The 18,101-nt window shown below is 39.0% G+C and overlaps 1 protein-coding gene across 1 annotated transcript in view; it reads right to left on the bottom strand.

Moving 5' to 3' along the window:
* The window catches only part of RIMS2 (regulating synaptic membrane exocytosis 2), a 301,167-nt gene that overhangs the window by 258,157 nt on the left and 24,909 nt on the right, over positions 1–18,101 (bottom strand). The window contains 3 exon segments of the mRNA XM_032222740.1: positions 5,543–5,597; positions 5,600–5,628; positions 6,022–6,054. Coding sequence (XP_032078631.1) covers positions 5,543–5,597; positions 5,600–5,628; positions 6,022–6,054 — 117 coding nt within the window.

The following is an 18,101-nucleotide window of genomic DNA, read 5'->3' as shown; positions in this document are numbered from 1 at the left end:
TGGAGTCAGCTCTTCCTTGTCTTCTGGGAAAGCATTACAGGGATGGTGGGAGGGGAATGGTGAGGAGGAGATGGTGCATGGAGTGTTGTTTGAAAGGGGAATCCCCCTCCAATAGAACACTGGAAACATGCATTGCTGTGTCCAGTCTTCCCTCTGGTCCATGCCTGACACAGAAGCTGCTGAGCCCTGATTGGCTGAGGAGAAACTGGTGCCACTATATAAGGAGCTATCAAAGGACTGGCAGCTGCTGCTCCTGTTAGCCGAGCAGCTGCACTAGCCATCAGACTAGTGCTTACTGTTAGCAAAAGACTGTAAGCTTTTACCAAATGTCTCACCTCAGTATGTAAGTCCCCTCGCACTGGGACATGACATGCATTTCAGATGTTCTTTCTCTTTTCTGCCTTTTTTCAACTTGCACCACAGGCTCTGAAGCATTTTTTTGTCACCTTCATTATCCAATGAGGACTGGCTTCTGTCTTCTTTTCAGAATTCCTCAAAAGTGTGAAATTGTTTGGTCATTGAGTAAATTCACATTTGTGTTTGCCAGAGCTTTGTCCAGATGGTACTTCTCCCACCACGTTTTGAACTTCTACCCATTTTGCACAACATTTCTTTATCAAAGAACTGGGGACATCCTCTCTTATCTCCTCCTCATCTGAAGAAATCTCTTTAGCCTCCTCTTGTTGATACTCTTCTGTAATTCCAGCAGCTCCTCAGATTCAGCTCTTCATGATGTTCTTCCACTAACTGCCTCAACATCCGCAGCATTGACCTCCAAATCCATGGACTGGCCAAAAGACACAATATCCTGCACAACTGAGGCTCAAACCCTTAAAGTCTCTCTGAGTCACAGCTTCTGATCACAAATCCTTTGATGTCGAATTCATTGTCCTATAAAGACTTTGTTCCAGGCATTATCAATAAGATGAAGGCAGTGCAGGATATTGAAATGCTCCTTCCAGAATTCTGTGAGGGTCACCTAGATGCCAGAGATGGTCTCAAAGACCTCTGGAAAAATGCCTTAGTGTACAAATTTGAGCACAACTTTTTGAAGTTTAAAATGGCCTGCTGATCCATGGGCTGGATGAGACCGTGTGGTGGGGGTGTAGAAATCTTACAGTGATGAAGCTGAACTCCTCCAGTTAGCAATCCTCCAACCTGGAGGGTAGGAAGGTACATTATTGATTATTAAGAAAGCTTTCAGAGGCAAATCTTTCTCCAGCAAATATGTTCATATTGTTTCATAAACACTTCATTTATCCATTCGGTAAACATTGCCCCATTATCCAACTATCCACAAGTGAGTTTGATATTTATGACATTATGCTTCTTGAAAACTGATAGGTTTTCACTATGATAGAATAGTAGAGGCTTGATTTAAGTCCCCACTAGCATTCCCACAGAACGAGAGTGTAAGCCTGTCCTTCATTGGTTTGTGGCCTGGTGATACCTTCTCCTCTTTTGGGATGTAGACTCTGCTTAGCATTTTTTTCCAAAAAAGTCTGGTCTCATCAGAGTTAAAACCTGGCTGGGAATAAACCCTCAGACCCTATGAAGTCATGAATTTCAGGGAGAAATTCATCAGCAGCCTTTTTATTAGCACTCGCTGTCTCGCCATGCCTAAAAACACTATGGATGTTGGTCCACTTTTTAAAATGATCAAACCAGCCATGATTGACCTTAAAAACTTCCACAGTCTCACCACTTGGTCCCGGTTTGTTTTTCAAGAGATCAGCATGCAGCAGTTTGGATTTTTACACATCATGCCATCTGACACACTTTTTTATATATCATGCCTTCCGACACATTGTCGCCCACTAACTGCTTCTTGTTTGCCCAAATTAATAACAGCTTTTCAACTTCCTTGGGGGTTTAGGAATGCTGCTCTGTTACTACTTTAACTTCTTTCACAACATCAGCCTTTTTAATTCCTTTTTATTCTTAATGATGGTGGAGACCATTGTTCTAGGCATAGTGTATTCCCTAGGAAGATCAGTAATCCAAATACAAGTACCAGTCTCATATTTGCCTACTTTTTCTTTTCTTTTCTTTTCTTTTTTTGATCAATGGAGATGCAAAGTAATTTTCTGCTCAGCGCTACACTGCTCAGTTTCTTAGGGCCCATGAAAAAACTACAAAAATACACTAAATGACCAAAGAAGCTAAGATAAAACCTCAAGGAGATGGGTATAGGGCAGTGATGGCGAACCTTTTTGGCACCAAGTGCCCAAACCAGAACTTGTGAGTGCTGGACCACTAGAAATCCAAAGACCAGCTGGCACATGCTCATCAGCCAGTTGGTCTTTGGGTTTCCAACGCTCCGGCATACATGAAGACCAGCTGGCTGGCATGCATACATGTACCAGAAACCAGAAGAGTAATTGGCAACCACATGCATGCCCACAGAGGGTTCTGTGTGCCACCTCTGGCACGCTTGCCATAGGTTCGCCATCACAGGTATAGGACAAGAGCTATCGCATGATTAATGTGTGGCCCTTTGTTTTGGCTGGAAAGGGCAGCAAGTCACAAGGGCAGCCAATATCGACAAGCTTTAGCTTGCATGTCAAGTATCAAACAAATGACAAGAGCCATGACACAATTTTCACATAAGTACTAAATTTGATGACTTTCAAAGCAATCGAAGACCAAGGTACCACTGTACCTTGGCATAATGAGCACCGTTGTTGAGCTTCCGTTTGAATTAAATGGACCTGAGTCAAAAGCATTTGTCTTCAGTTTCTTATTGAGGGAGAAAAAATAAATTTGGAAAACAAAATTATTAATTAAAATTAGGTTCATCAAAACACTTTTTAACAAAAACATTCCATCAAATAAAATTCTTTGCAGCTCTAGTAACAACTAGGCTTTGGAGAGTTAAGTTGGAAATTAGATTGCAATTAAGGATTTAGGTGTTTCCATGTGAATTAAATATTTTTTGTGCAGTGGGAATGCATTTTTCTCTAAACAAATTAAATGGATTCACCATGTATAACTGAAGATACCAATTTTTATTTTGATTGACCACAAGATGTTTTTATTTTAACAATTGTTATTCGGGGAGGGGGACCCAAAATACTGCTAATGTATTATCATTATATTCTCTATAAGACTAATTATAAACCACTGATGAACAAATAATAATATAACTCTAAAACTACTAGAAATTAATTTGGATTTCTTATCCTTTATTTAGTAATTATGTTCATTAGTTCATCTCCTTCTCAAATCTTAATGGGACAAGTAAAGTGAAAGCAATATCACATTCACAATTCCCATCAGCAACTTAAATAGTAGGATTTTGGAAGAAAAACCATATATGTAGCATCTTTCCATAAGATTGGAAATCTCAACCCACACACAGACAAGCAAGACTTGTTCAAATTTCACTTGATATGGGGTCTGTCAGGATAAATGTTACAATCGTTGCTTGTGTGTTTAGCATTTGTATGAATTTCATTTTACTAGGGCACACTTCATATATTAAATTAAAAGAATTACAATCACAGTGCTGAATTCTTCACTTAGAATCTCCCTGTCAATTGGGAAGTTATGCTCATTGTAATTAAGCATATAATATGTATTATTATGCTTAATTAATTGTATATTGCATTCCATGAGAAAGGAAAATCTTAATTGTATATACAGTATATTGAATCTTAGAAAATGCAGAAACTAGAGAACTGTTCTTGAAATATTTTAAAGATTTTGAGCGTGATGGAGAGTGGGTAGGGGAAAGAAATTTTAGAGTCTTAAAAGTGACCCTCAATTATAAGCAGCAGTAAGGTTAAGGAAGCCTGAGAGTTTTAGAAGGCTGAAAATAGTGGTACTGAATATGCAAAGCTACTAAACAATGGTATATTGAAATAAAAAATATCAGTCAACAAATACAAGTCAAAGTCATTGTTTTAAAAGTTTTAAAAGCACATACAAGATGCTTCTACAGGATTCATATCTGTCGGAATGATTACGAAAATGATCTTTTTAAAATTGAGTGCAGGACAGATAAAAAGAGACCAAGAAATGTATCATCTCTTAACCAGCAGGCATTTTAACCTTGATAAAACTATATCACACCAGCTAGTTCAAGGTTTATTTTTAGTCACTTAAAGAATTCTTATCCAAGCAAACAGATAACTTCACGGTTTTCTGTTTTGCTACATTACAGTCAAAATAGCATTAAGAAGGTCAGTGTGATTCAATGGAATTGTAGTAGACTAGTTGGAAACATCAAATACTTTAAAAAATAAAAACAGAATTAAGATTCAAAAGTTATGCATAAATATATTGTATACATCTCTGATCTAATATTCATGTTCCTATCAATTCATAAATAACATATCTCTTATGATAGTAGTATTATATCCTAGACTAATCCCAGAAATATGATCTTCCTCAATTACATACCTTACGTATTATGAATACTACATACATATGTGTACCTAAACCATGGCCTACATTTTTCAATATTACTATAGTTTGTATAGATAAAAACTAGGGTTGAAATTTAAATTCTAATTATCATATGGATGGCAATAACTTAATATAAAATATACCTATTAGAAATTTTCAAGAAAATTGCATATAATAAAGATAAAAGGTTTTGTCTCCCCCCAAATTATGCAACAACCATTTTCAATGCCTGAATAACTTTCATTAATTAGTAGGAATGTCTGACAAAGTTATATTTTCCTCTTTTATGTTCATTGTATTATTCTGCTTGTACTGAAACAATAGTAATTTATGTGCCAAATATTTCAGAGGTGAATATAACCAATACATAAAGATAAAGAGTCTAATCCATGCCATCATGTTCAATCCTCCAAAATTGAAAGACACTTTTAAAACTTTAGAAAATATAATATACACTTTATATCCTGCTTTAAAAATGATTGATGTTCAGCTCTTTTAAATATACACCTATGTATTTTATTTGAAATTACTGTTACAATCACTGTATTTTTTTAAAGGAATTAATTTCTGACTTTCTACTCAAGGGCTAGCCATTTATAAATGTCACCCAACCAAAAACATTGTCAGCCAAAGCCTTTCAACTTGACAAATATTGACATGGCGATGTATAAAATATTAGATGTATATAAACTTTTTAGGCAACTAAAATGGACTGAAATTTCAATTGTACAGTCATATCAATCATGTATATTTATTTATCTAAAGTTAAATGTATTTAATATTTAAAGTATATTATTTATGTGAAAGTTAAGCAGGGTTACTTAACTTTCTATATGTTTTGGTTCTATATGAACGCAAGTGGCACCTTGCATTCCCATCAACAAATTAAAGCCAGGTACAATTCATTTTATCAATGAAAATTGGAAAGCAACATGGTTATTTAGTGTAGTTTTATACCTGCTAACTAATTAGCACATAACACTGTATTCAGTGGAATTTACTCCCCAGAAAAACTGTATTAAGAATTCAGCCCAATTTAAAAGATGTTGTTTTAGAGTTATCACTTAAACATACCCTTTGGTATGTCTCAATGTTAGAGTGAAACTAAATCTACACACAGTAGCTTACTTACGTCTGGGGCTCCTTTTCCTTTTGTTGTTTTTGCTGTGGCTGAAGAACGTTATTACCAGCTCAGTGAGCCCACTAAAGGGAAACCACCTGTTCAAATAAGCAAATAATGTGACTGAATAACCAAATGAAATCATAGTAGTATATTTTTTTTTCTATAATCATTATCATCAATCGTTGTAAATGCAGGAAAGCTACAGCCAATGGAATGTTCGCTGCAATTAAGGTCAGCCACAATTAGGATTTAGGGGAGAATCGTTTTAAACCAGAATAATCCGCAAGCAGGTAGCAAGAAAACCACATCCAACTGAAATGTGGATGAAATAACACACTGAAAGCAGCTCTTACAAGCCAATCCGAAAGCAGAAAACTACTGCAGCCTATCTGGTATTAGTTTAAAACCATCAGAGGTGCAGGAAAGCAGAAAATGGCAAAGGTAGAGAAGTAAAGCTCACTGCACTTGTGTTTTTGTTTTTTACTTACTGTGTCACTGGTTGTTTTTGTTCTTCTTTACCCCTAAAAAAATAAGTGCACAACTGAGTGCAGTGTATATAGGACATAAACCCTTTTCTATATCTCTCATATCCGAGTGGTATCAGAAAAATATTTTTTTATTTAACTACACCTTGCATCCAAACCAGTTTTCCACTAGACAAAAATATCAATGTAGTATCATAAAACATAAAATGTACAATGTCTCCAGGAAATAAGATACTATGGTCAGGATCAGTGGTAGGATTCAAATTTTTTTTACTACCGGTTCTTTGAGGGTGGCTTGTTAGGCATGGCAGGAGAAGGATATTGCAAAATCTCCATTCCCTCCCAATCAGCTAGGGCTCCGGAGGCAGAGTATAGATAGGGGTGTGAGGGTTGTAAATTCAGCCCTGTGTTTGATGAGGGGTGAATCATGTTTTTTTCTTGAAGTATACCTTATGATTAAGTAAAATAAACATGAGGTAGATTCTAAGAAAACACATTTTTATTGTAAAATAAATAACAAACAAACTTACTGGCTAATAACTACATTCTGGTAAAATTCCTAGCCTACCTCCTCGTTGCAGGCAAACAGAAAAAGAAAAAAGAAAAGGCAAAAGAGACATGCGTAGTAGGCTTACAGAGAAAAGTCAGCCTACCGTATATTTTAGAATATAAGCACAACTGGCAAAAAAAAACATCGTGACAAGGGGTTGGGCCAGTCAGAGGTGGTATTTACTGGTTCTCCGAACTACTCAAAATTTTTGCTACCGGTTCTCCAGAACTGGTCAGAACCTGCTGAATACCACCTCTGGTCAGTATCTAATGTTTTTACAAAATTAATTGAAATACTGGAATCTTAAGACATATAATTAGCCATACAATCTCCAATTTGTAGTTACATTTGTAGTTTTGAGTGTCTACAAAGCATATAAAAAGCAATTCACTATATAGAGTAGTAAACTAATGAAACAATCAAAAAACGTTGTTACTGATATACTCATGAGGTAATCACTATCTTCAAAACTAGTTCAAATATTATATTTGTGATAAAATAATGTTTGATTTGCTTATAGCCTGCCCCACAAGATTCAGTTTTGAATCCATAAGATTCAGATGTTCCAACCCTTCCATAAGGCTTTGAAAATCTGGCTTTTCTCTCAGCATGGAGGCAGAATGCTGGATGAACCTGTCTGCAACAACTGGATGATTGTAGATTGGCCTCAGTTATAGCATGTTCTCTTCTGTGCTATCTTAACTGTTTGGTTTTGGTTTTAATTGTGTATTAGCTGCCAGAATCACTGTTGGTAAGTTGGAAAGTCATACAAAGTGAATAAGTGAATAGCTCAATGAGGCTCTCATTAAAATACACTATATTGCCAAAAGTATTCGCTCACCTGCCTTTACTCACATATGAACTTACTCTAAGTGACATCCCATTCCTAATCCATAGGGTTCAATATGACGTTGGTCCACCCTTTGCAGCTATAACAGCTTCAACTCTTCTGGGAAAGCTGTCCACAAGGTTCAGGAGTGTGTTTATGGGAATTTTTGACCATTCTTCCAGAAGCGCATTTATGAGGTCACACGCTGATGTTGGACGAGTTTACATGGCCTACCATTTTGTGGCTGAGTTGCTGTCGTTCCCAAACACTTCCATGTTCTTATAATACAGCTGACAGTTGACTGTGGAATATTTAGGAGCAAGGGAATTTCACGACTGGCTTTGTTGCACAGGTGGCATCCTATCACAGTTCCCACGTTGGAATTCACTGAGCTCCTGAGAGTGACCCATTCTTTCACAAATGTTTGTAAAAACAGTCTGCATGCCTAGGTACTTGATTTTATACACCTGTGGCCATGGAAGTGATGGAACACCTGATTCTGATTATTTGGATGGGTGAGTGATACTTTTGGCAATATAGTGTATCTAAAGCCAAAACAAGTTTCGAAATATGACAAACTGCCAAATAGATATCCAACTACACCTCTGATTATGCTTCCAGGTGGTAGGTTTATGTCTATGTCTGAGATTTTTCTAGCAGTTACGCTCCTGATTATACCTTGACCTCTGGAATTTGGAATCTCCTTGTTATCTATGCATCGGTTGGATGGTTGGACATGTTTGTTTCCTCTTTGTACAAGTGGTTGGAAATATCTTTTGCCTCCTGCTTGACTGATGCCAGACATGCCTCTTCTGGCAATTCTTTGGCCAATTGGATGGATCTCCTGCTTTACAGATATATTATAGTAAATACTCTTCATGGTTCATTTGCTTCAAGATTTCACCTCACTGCATGTTATCAAAGAATGAATTGTTGCACATGGTTGCTCTGTATAACTTGGGGTTCACCTTGCTGTATCCTTTACTCTTCTTATTGTATCTAACCATTCTGTTCTTCTTCGCCCCATTACACAGCTATGATCATTTCTTACTTGGAATGTACATACAAGCTTGGTAGCCAAATGGATGGCTTTAATGGTCTATATTAAGATTCATGCCATGCCATCATTCATATAGTGTCTTTTCTATGGCTTCTGTTGGTAGCCAACTTTGTAGTAAGCAAGTACCACAACTGCCTCTCCCTAGAACTTGTTGGATAGATTAACACCTATCAAAATGCTTGTTTTCAGATCCTGTCAGGCAACCATTCTTTCTGTCAATCCCAATTTGCTCTAGAATATAGGTTACATAATCTGGTGTTTCATGTTCTATACTTCCAGTGGCTCTGTGTTCAAATATTCTACTCCACTGTTATTTCGAAGATAATTAACTGGCACTAGATTATATTGCTTACCATCTTCGTGTATTCTTTAGACTTCATTTTGCGCGTTTTTGCACTTTATAGCTATGTTTTCTGTATTGTGTGGTAATCAACGAAGATGATGAAAAATCAGTTGCCTGAAAATCACTTTTCTTATAATTCCCTATAGTCACTATGAATTACATCCAAGGGACGACTTGATCAGCTGTTGATGATATTGGGTAGTGACATGTGAGTTGTCTTTGTCATTCATTTACCATAATGATATAGTCTTATGTCTGTTCCATTGTTTGACTTGTAACTTACTTTAGGCTTTAGAGATCACAATTCTGAGTCATCTGGGCCACAGGCAGATGTAATTCTAGTGAAAAGGTTTACCAGAGTTGCTTATCACTCTGGTTTCTTCACTCTTTATCTCTAAGGGAGAGGTGTGTGTGTGTGTGTGTGCGTGTGTGTGTAGGATAACTTGCAACTGCCTCAACAATAATATTGATTTCATTAGAAATCTACATGTTTCCATTGCAGTGTACAATCTTATCAGGCATTTCATAGAAAATAGACTTCTATCTATTACTTATGCATACAGATATCTTTTGTTGGGTTCTGAATTTCAGACTGGTGGTGAAACCTTTTACAACTCCATTTCCAATTCCTTGCACTATTAGACGCTTCTTATATGCTGGGTAAACTTTTTCATTGCTTCATTTCATTCTATTAAAAGTTCTTTTGTGGTATGCAGTTCAGAGGTGGGTTGCTCCCGGTTTGGCCCGGATCGGCTGAACTGGTAGTAGCGGTGGTGGGAGGCTCCGTCCACCTGCTCAGACGCTTTTGCTCATGCGCAGAAGTGTTGCGTGTGCACACCGTGCACAAGCGAAACCAGTAGTAAAAAATTTGGAAACTTACCACTGATTCTGGTTCCTGAATCTATCCTCCATCTGACTCCATTGCTTCCTTTGGCTGCTTTATAGTATTCACTCTGTGACGCCAATTGCTTTCACTTGCCGGTAGTTTTTCTGCTAGTTTCTCTTTGGTGGCTTCAGTTTATTTTGTTCAGTTTTGCAAATAAGGTAGTTTCTCTTTAGGCATACTGCTTTTTTGCAGCAAAATAATATAGAGAGCTCTCTCTCCTTCTCTCTGTCTCCCAGCATAAATACAGTTTACTTGCCTTCATTATTGCCTCCTGTAGTGATATGTATATATCAACCAAATTCCTTCTGTCATATTCTAGCATAATTCACAATCTAGTCTTCCCCTAGGCCAGTGATGGGCAACCTTTTTGGCGTGGGTGTGTCAAAAATCGGCAAAAAATTGAGCATAACTCGCGTTGTGTGTCACTTCGACAAAAACATAATTTTGCGCAATTATAGTTTAAACTACAAAAATATATAATTGCAATATAATTGTATTTAATAACCAAAAAACAAATTATTTAACATAGCTGCCTTAGTAACTTCTTTGTTCATCAGTCGATTTCGTATGTTGCCCTTGATATTATTATCAGTATCACTTACCAACGGTCCTGCTTAGCAACCAAATGTTGGCTCAGAAACTCTGGCATTGAAGCATGCAAGTCTAAGCTGTCAAGTTACAAGAACCTTGCACCCCTACCCCTTTAGGAAAAAAAACCCAGGGGTCTTCAAACCTGACAGCTTTAAGCCTTGTGGACTTAAACTCTTCAACTAAAAGAGAGACTGATAAATATTAAAAAAAATAAACCAAAAAGCAGCTACTGCAGTGGCTTAGAATTTACTCAATTACTGTTGAGCCCATGGAAAGTTCTGCAGCCCCAGGAGCAAAGGAAGGGGGACGGAGAGAGAGAGATTGGCTGTTTGGGGTGCTTGAAACCACCTGGCCCTCCCCAAAGGAAACCCTCATTTGCAGGATGAGCCTCGACTGGCTCTGCCCAGCGGGGTTACCCCAAGCGCCATTGGGCAGCGACGGATGCTTATCCTTTTTCCTTCAGCTGCTTCAGCTGGGACTTCAGACACCCCAAGGGAGGGACTTTATCGGGCCTCCCCCTCCCCACCCTTTGAATGAAGGTGTGATATGGCTCCTCCATCCCTGCTCTTTAACCCAGCCAGAATTACAGGAGGGCTGCCCCCGTTCTGCTTTCCGGGGTGGATCTTAGCCGAGGGACACCAAGACCCCAGAATGGGTGGGGGGTGGGGGAAGAGCTTCTTGACGGAGGCCACGATCGACTTTTGGAAGTTGTGTTTTCGTAAAATAAGATTAACCTTTGGATGTGTTTGTTCCGCTCGGCCAGCGGCGTTTTCTCCCACTTAATCCCGGCGGATCCTGATATCTGAGCTGGAAAACTGCAACCCCCCGGAAATGATGACGCCCCGCTGAGTAGCTGGGACTTGCAGAAAAAGGCTGCAGAGAGAGAAGCGTTCGATCCGTAATCCGTCTGTGGGGGGCGCTGGGGACAGGCCGGGCCCCTTCTTCCCACCTCTATCCCCCCCCCACTCTTGAGGGACAAGCCCTTTCCCCTGTCCCAACGGTGGAATTTGAGGCTACCTCTGCTTTCCCTCTCCCTCCCTCAGTTGTGCAGCAGCGGCAGCGGCAGCTCTCAGCCTGGGCGGCAGCGTCACGCAGGCTGTGGAAGGAGGGGGAGGAGGAGGGAACCAAAGAGAGCTTTTACCGAGTCTGCACCCCACAGCCAGGACCGTCCTGGCGCCTCAAGCCGCGTTTCTTCCTGCAAAGCCCTTCTGGCGTCAAGCGGAACTCTCGGGTTGCCCGAAGGGCTTTGCAGGAAGAAACGCGGCTTGAGGCGCAAGGACGATCCTGGCTGTGGGGCGCAGACCCGGTAAAAGCCTCTCTTTGGTTGGTTCCCCCCTCCTCCTCCTCCTCCTCCTCCTCCTCCTCCTCCTCCTCCTCCTTCCACAGCCTGTGTGATGCTGCCGCCCAGGCTGAGAGCTGCCGCTGAAACAAGTTTGGGGAGCATGTGCGTGTCACCCGAAATGGCTACGCGTGTCAGCACTGACACGCGTGTCATAGGTTCGCCATCACTGCCCTAGGCTGTGCATAAAGAGCTATTTGTTTGCTTGCACCTCCAAATCAACAAGTGTCCACATTTTTCTTGGCAACATTTTTGGAAGTAGTTTGCCATTGCCTTTTTCTTAGGGCTGAAAGGGACTGACTAGCCCAAAGTCACTTAGCTAGCTTTGTACCTAAGATTGGACTGGAATTCATAATGTCTCAGTTTCTATGTGGTGCCTCAACCACTGTAACAACTGGCTGTCATAAAGAACTATAGGCTTTGAATTAAAAGGACAGCAGCAAAGCCTCTACACATTTATCTCTCATTTCCTCTCCTCTTTTTAAACTTTTATTAAAACTTATAATATAAAATACAATGAAAATAAAGATAGACAAGGGGAAAAGAGGGATGTAGTATAATAAGAAAAAAAGAGGAGAGGGAAGCATTGACTTCCAACTCTTTCCATTACAGTAAAATATTAACTATAGTTACAGCCTCCTTTCTGCATTTAGTAATTACTAGCCATTTCTGTAACAATACAATTATACTATCTTCTAACTGAAGTCTAAAGTTTTTTTTTTTCCTTCGATTTTGAGCAAAAAGTCCAGAAGCAATTTCCAAATGGAAACCAAAGTGGATAAAAGTTTATCTTAGTTTAAAACAGTTAACATTGCCATCTCATCCAAATCCATTTTTCCTGTCCATTTTTTCTATTGTAAAAAGTAATATATATTTCTATCTACATTAATTAGATTTATGCATTGTCATCACCTATAGTAGCAAAAATCCCACATATTCTTTCAAATTCTTTATCCAACAACCCTAAAGAAAAAAACTTCCAATTCCAATATTATATTCATTTTAAAATTGAAGCTTTAAAAATTGTCATCCTAACAGATACAATTACCTCTAATACAGTGTTTTATTTCTTAAAAAAGGTTTCTAGTTATAATTCATTATAAATTTCTCATTGCTCAAACATTTCGCACAGTATTAAACATATTTATTTTCCAAATTCAGTTTCAGCAATATTTTGCCAATCATAACAGTAACTTGTTCATTTTACTTTTAAATCCACTTATTAGTAGTACAAAATAATAAGTTTTCTTATCCAAATTTAATATTTCTTTTAACATATGTTAAATCAGTAAATCAGTAAATCAGGGTCCTATCTTTCTGAGTCCAATTTTCCTATTACATTTAAGTCACCCCCTCCAGCTTATCCCAGTAAAATAAAATCTTTATCTTCAAAATAGCTACGAACAGGTATTAACTATTTTTCTCTCAGAATGTTCTCAGATACTTCTTTTAGAGCAGTTATTCTCTTATAACTCAGTGATTTACTTACAGTTCTTCTTTTAATTGCACTAGAACAACTTTAAGTCACCCTCATAATGAGCACTCTTACTGTCAATTCTTATATTGCAAGAAATCAACTTTATCATTTACTTTGTCCTTTATTTGTGAAGCCATCTCAGTGGTCTGATAAATTTCTACACTTGGTGTATCTCTGGGTCATTGATCTTTTTCCGAATGCTTGAATTGTTTGATTTATTTGTCCTGAGCATTCCTCCAAGACGTTTCTCATGAAATCTAGCCGTCTTAACAGCCTCCTGTGATAGTGTTTCAGTTTGTTTTCCATCTTGTTTGTCTCAGGGTTTTATAGAGTGAAAAAAGTCTCTGTATTCTGTAGTTTTTGGCTCCCTCTTATGGTCAAAGAATAAATCTTTTAAAAATATATTTGCAGATCAGCAGTTGTGTCTTGGCCAATCAGATTCAGTTACAATCGGAAGATTTTACCCTCCCTCCATAAGAATTCAAAGTCACAATTTATAACTTCCAATATCAAATGAGCTTAACAGATTATTATTTTTTAATTTAAAAAAAGTAAAATCAAGCCACTACATTTTAAATCCATGTGTTTCTCAGAAAAAGTTAAGGAAAGGAAATATTCTATGCTTCCTGACTTTAGCTCCCTGCCTATAATCCTCTTCCTTGTCATTTAGTAATAAAAATATCTCTAAAGCAGCACTGCTCTTCAAAAAAGGAATATCAGACTGTGACCAAAAAAGGAACTTCTTTTAAATCCGTAAAGATGATAAAGTTGCAGATGCAGTCCGAGTTGGTCACTGGAACCAGAGGTTTATTTTTCCAAGTTTTTGGAGTCATAGTGGAGCCCATCCTCAAGGAACCTCTCTCTCTCTCTCGCTCTCGCTCTTTCTCTCCAGAATGTCTTCTCTCACCACACATTCTGGAAAGAGGGAAGTTCCCTGAGGATGGGCTCCAATCCGAGTCCAAAAGCTTGGAAGAATAAACTTCTGGTCCTGGTGACTAACTCAGATTGCATCCTGCAACATTATCCTGGGACAGGTATATTTGCCTTCATCCGTAAACGATAAAAGTGTTTAAGAAGTAGAAAGCACCACTTATTGTCTCTTTGAAAAAGAAAGTTTCCAAAGCAGCAGCTTTTTCCAGAATGAACTGGCTCACCCCGTCTACCAGTTGGCAACTCACCAGCCAACACTGTAGCACCATTACAGGGTCCTTTGTCAAAGCTCTGCTGTCTGGAGGATCTTGTGGGGTCTGCAATTGATCACTTTTTACCAGAAGTCATTTCCTATTCTGTACAAATTCAGTTTCCTATGCTGTTCAATTTCTACCACTAAATTCACATTTTCCTACCTTTCCTGGGAATTCTGCATCCTACACAGCTTTGAGCAAATATAGTTCACTGTTTAAATCAGTCTGCTCAAGAGGTTTCTGCAACTAATCCCTCATTCCTTTAGCAGTATTTTCTCATCTTATTTAGTCACTCACTTCCACACACAAACTTATTATAAATCTTCCTTATCTGTCTTTCCTTTCCCAAGCTTTTGTTTTTTGTGCCGGTCTTTTGTGTTGTAATTATTTCCATAAATCATCCTTAAACTGCAGAATTTCTATTTTAACCTTTGATAGTGGATGATTCTTAACAGTTTAGCCTTGCCTTTTTTTAGGTTATAGCTTTTGCCTGCCATAGGTATGGCTATTCATATGGTTCTACATATTTTACGTACACTTTGGAAATAGTAGTTAAGATGCTAGCCTATAAACCAGGAGATTGTAAGGCTGCCCTTTTGCATGAAAGCTGGCTAGTTGACCCTGTGGCAATCTCTTTTTCTGACAGGGTTGTTGTTGTGGGGAAAATACAAAGTAGGAGTATTAAATATGTTTGCCACCTTAAAATACATAAAAAGGTGGGACATAATAAAAATATTGTGAACGATCACGCATTCAGTCAGAATGTGCTTTCCAAGGACCTGGGAGAGGCAAATGTTGTTTAATATTAAAGTATTGCTGCAGGATATAAACAGTTCCAAGGAGATCTGCTTTTACAATTGACTGGTTTTCTCAATGCCAGTGGTGCTCAAGCGATGCTCTAGTTGTTTTGGGTTTGCCCCAAGGCACCTATTACTATTATTACTAACTTGCTTTCTTCTGCCACGATCGATCTACTTCTATTTGCATGTCTTTATATTTATGATTTTCTCCTATTCTTCCTCTTCTATTCTGCTGTCTCTGGGTATTGTGATATCCATTATCCAGACTTTTTTGTTTTCTTATCAATAGTGGTTACCGTATTTTTCAGAGTATAAGACGCACCAAGGTTTTGAAGAGGCAATTTTTTTTAAAAGTAGGTAGATAGATAGAGGGATAGAGAGGGAGAGAAAGAGAGAGAAATACAGTAAGTAGGTAAAGAGGGAGAGAGAGTAGGTAGGTAGGTAGGTAGGTAGGTAGGTAGGTAGGTAGGTAGGTAGGTCGATAAAGGGAGAGAGAGAGAAATAAAGAGAGAGAAATACAGTAGATAGGGAGGGGGAGAGAGTGTGTGTAGGTAGGTAGGTAGAGGGATAGAGAGAGAGAGAGAGAGAGAGAGAGAGAGAAATACAGTAGATAGGTAGGGAGAGAGGGAGAGAGTAGGTAGGTAGGTTGGTAGGTAGAGGGATAGAGAGAGAGAAATAGAGAGGGGGGGAAATACAGTAGGTAGGTAGGGAGAGTAGGTAGGTAGGTACGTAGATAGAGGGGAGAGAGAGAGAAATACAGTAGATAGATAGGGAGAGAGAGAGAGAGTAGGTAGATAGGTAGGTAGAGGGGGAGAGAAATACAGTAGGTAGGTAGGGAGAGAGAGAGAGTAGGTAGGCAGGTAGATGTTTCCAGGTGTATTTATCCATGTGCTGGAGAAAGAAATCACTGACAATCTGCAACACCTAAGACTTTGTTTCTGCTGGCACAGCACTTGATCAATCTAATTCTCATCAATCAGTTAAAGAGCTTTCCGAAAGGGGGGGTTGCACTCTGTAAACCTCCCAAAAAATGGCCCGTTTTTCGCGAAAATGGGCCCGTTTTTTTAAAAAAGGCATGAATAGCCTTGCAGAGTGCTCCGGGGGGCAAAAAATGAGCAAAAAAATGGCCCCTTTTTCACGACAACAGGCCCAATTTTTTCAAAAAAAATTGCATGCATGCCTTATGGAGGCTTATAGAGTGCTCCTGGGGACTGGGGAGGCAAAATTGAGCAAAAAATGGTTTTTTGCTCATTTCTACCCTCTCCAACCCCCAGGAGCTCTCTGAAAGCCTCCATAAGGCTATGCACGGCCATTTTGGTGAACGGGCGGGACTTTGGGAGGCCAGTAAATGCTGTATTCAGTGTATATGCACCTAGATTTTCAGCCTCTTTTTTGAGGAAAAAAGGTGTGTCTTATACTCCGAAAAATATGGTATGCCTGGGGTGTTGTGTGGCAGATGTTAGTCTGTTTGAATTCTAAAGTCCCAGAGAACTTTGCCATGTTCGTCTATTTTGTGATCTCATAAATTCTCGCTTACAGGCAAGTGATCCTTTTTGCAGATATTACAATGCACTATTGTTGCTACCTTGTTTGTAGACAGTCTATACAACATTCCTGCAGCAGCTAACTAGGTGATGCACTGTTTCTTCAGCTTCTTTGCGGAGATGATATTGGTTAAGGTGTTGGCCTAGAAACCATCAGGCCGAATCCTAGCCCCACCTTAGGCATGAAATCTGGCTGGGTAACTCTGGGTTTTCTCTCTGCCAACCCACCTCCCAGGATTGTTATTGTGGGGAAAATAGGAGAAGGGAGAAATGTTATATACATTTGCTGCCTTGATTTATTTATAAAGTAGTAACAGTGGGATAAAGCTAACAATAAATTTGCTATCGATTGCTGTCCTCAATTCTAGCATTGTATGCATGTGTCCTTAAGGCTTGGTCTTTTATAGCCAGAATTAGCCTCTGTCTCTTCAACATTCCTGCTTTTAATCATTTCCAAGTCATGTTATTTGCTTTGCTAGGTTTTTATATACTGGCCACATAATACTTTTACATGGCCATTGGCCAATGCCATTGCATTAAAAAACTAGCAGGCAAAGCAGATAAGAAAATCATTATTTATGGTTGGTCATACAGTCAGCCAGATGTTTAGACTGAAAATAGTATTTTTATCTAACTTACATCCTTCCTAAAGATCTAGGATAGGAGATATTGTTGTTTGATGGTGTTGAAAGTATTGTTTCAGGATGTAAGCTGTTCCAAGTAAAGCTGTCTTTTGCAACTGACTGGTGGTAATTTGTCAATGCCCATGGCCTTCAAATGACACTCCAGTTGTTCTGGGATTGCAACTGACGTGCCTATTATGATTGGTACTGTTTTTGTTTTCTTTTGCCAGCCTTTCTACTTCTATTTGTAGGTCTGTGGTTTTCTCCAATTGATTTCTATTGTGCTGTCTCCAGGTACAGCAACATCTGCTATTTATTTGTTTGTTTGCATCCTGCCTTTAGGGGCACAGTGGCTCAGTGGCTAAGATGCTGAGCTTGTCGAACAGAAAAGTCGGCAGTTCAGAGGTTCGAATCTCTAGCACCACATAACTGAGTGACCTCCCATTACTTGTCCCAGCTTCTGCCAACCTAGCAGTTCGAAAGCATGTAAAAATGCAAGTAGAAAAATAGGAACCACCTTTGGTGGGAAGGTAACAGCATTCCATGTGTTTTTGGCGTTTAGTCATGCTGGCCACATGACCACGGAGACGTATTCGGACAACGTGACTCTTCAGCTTTGAAATGGATCAGCACCACCCCCTAGAGTCGGGAATGACTAGCACATATGTGTGAGAGGAACATTTACCTTTATCCTGCCTTATTATTTTTTACAAATAACTCAAGGCAATGAACATATCCAACACAACTTCTTCCCCCTAGCCCCTCCATAGTAACAACTCAGTGGGGGTGGGGTGGGTTGAGAGAGTAACTGGGCCAAAGTCACCCAGCTTTCACAGCTAGGCAGGCCTTGAACTCAC

The sequence above is a fragment of the Thamnophis elegans genome, chromosome 8 (genome assembly GCF_009769535.1).
Source record: "Thamnophis elegans isolate rThaEle1 chromosome 8, rThaEle1.pri, whole genome shotgun sequence".
NCBI lineage: Eukaryota > Metazoa > Chordata > Lepidosauria > Squamata > Colubridae > Thamnophis > Thamnophis elegans.
The sequence above is the reverse complement of the archived record's forward strand: the minus strand, read 5'-3'. Positions and strand labels throughout refer to the sequence as shown.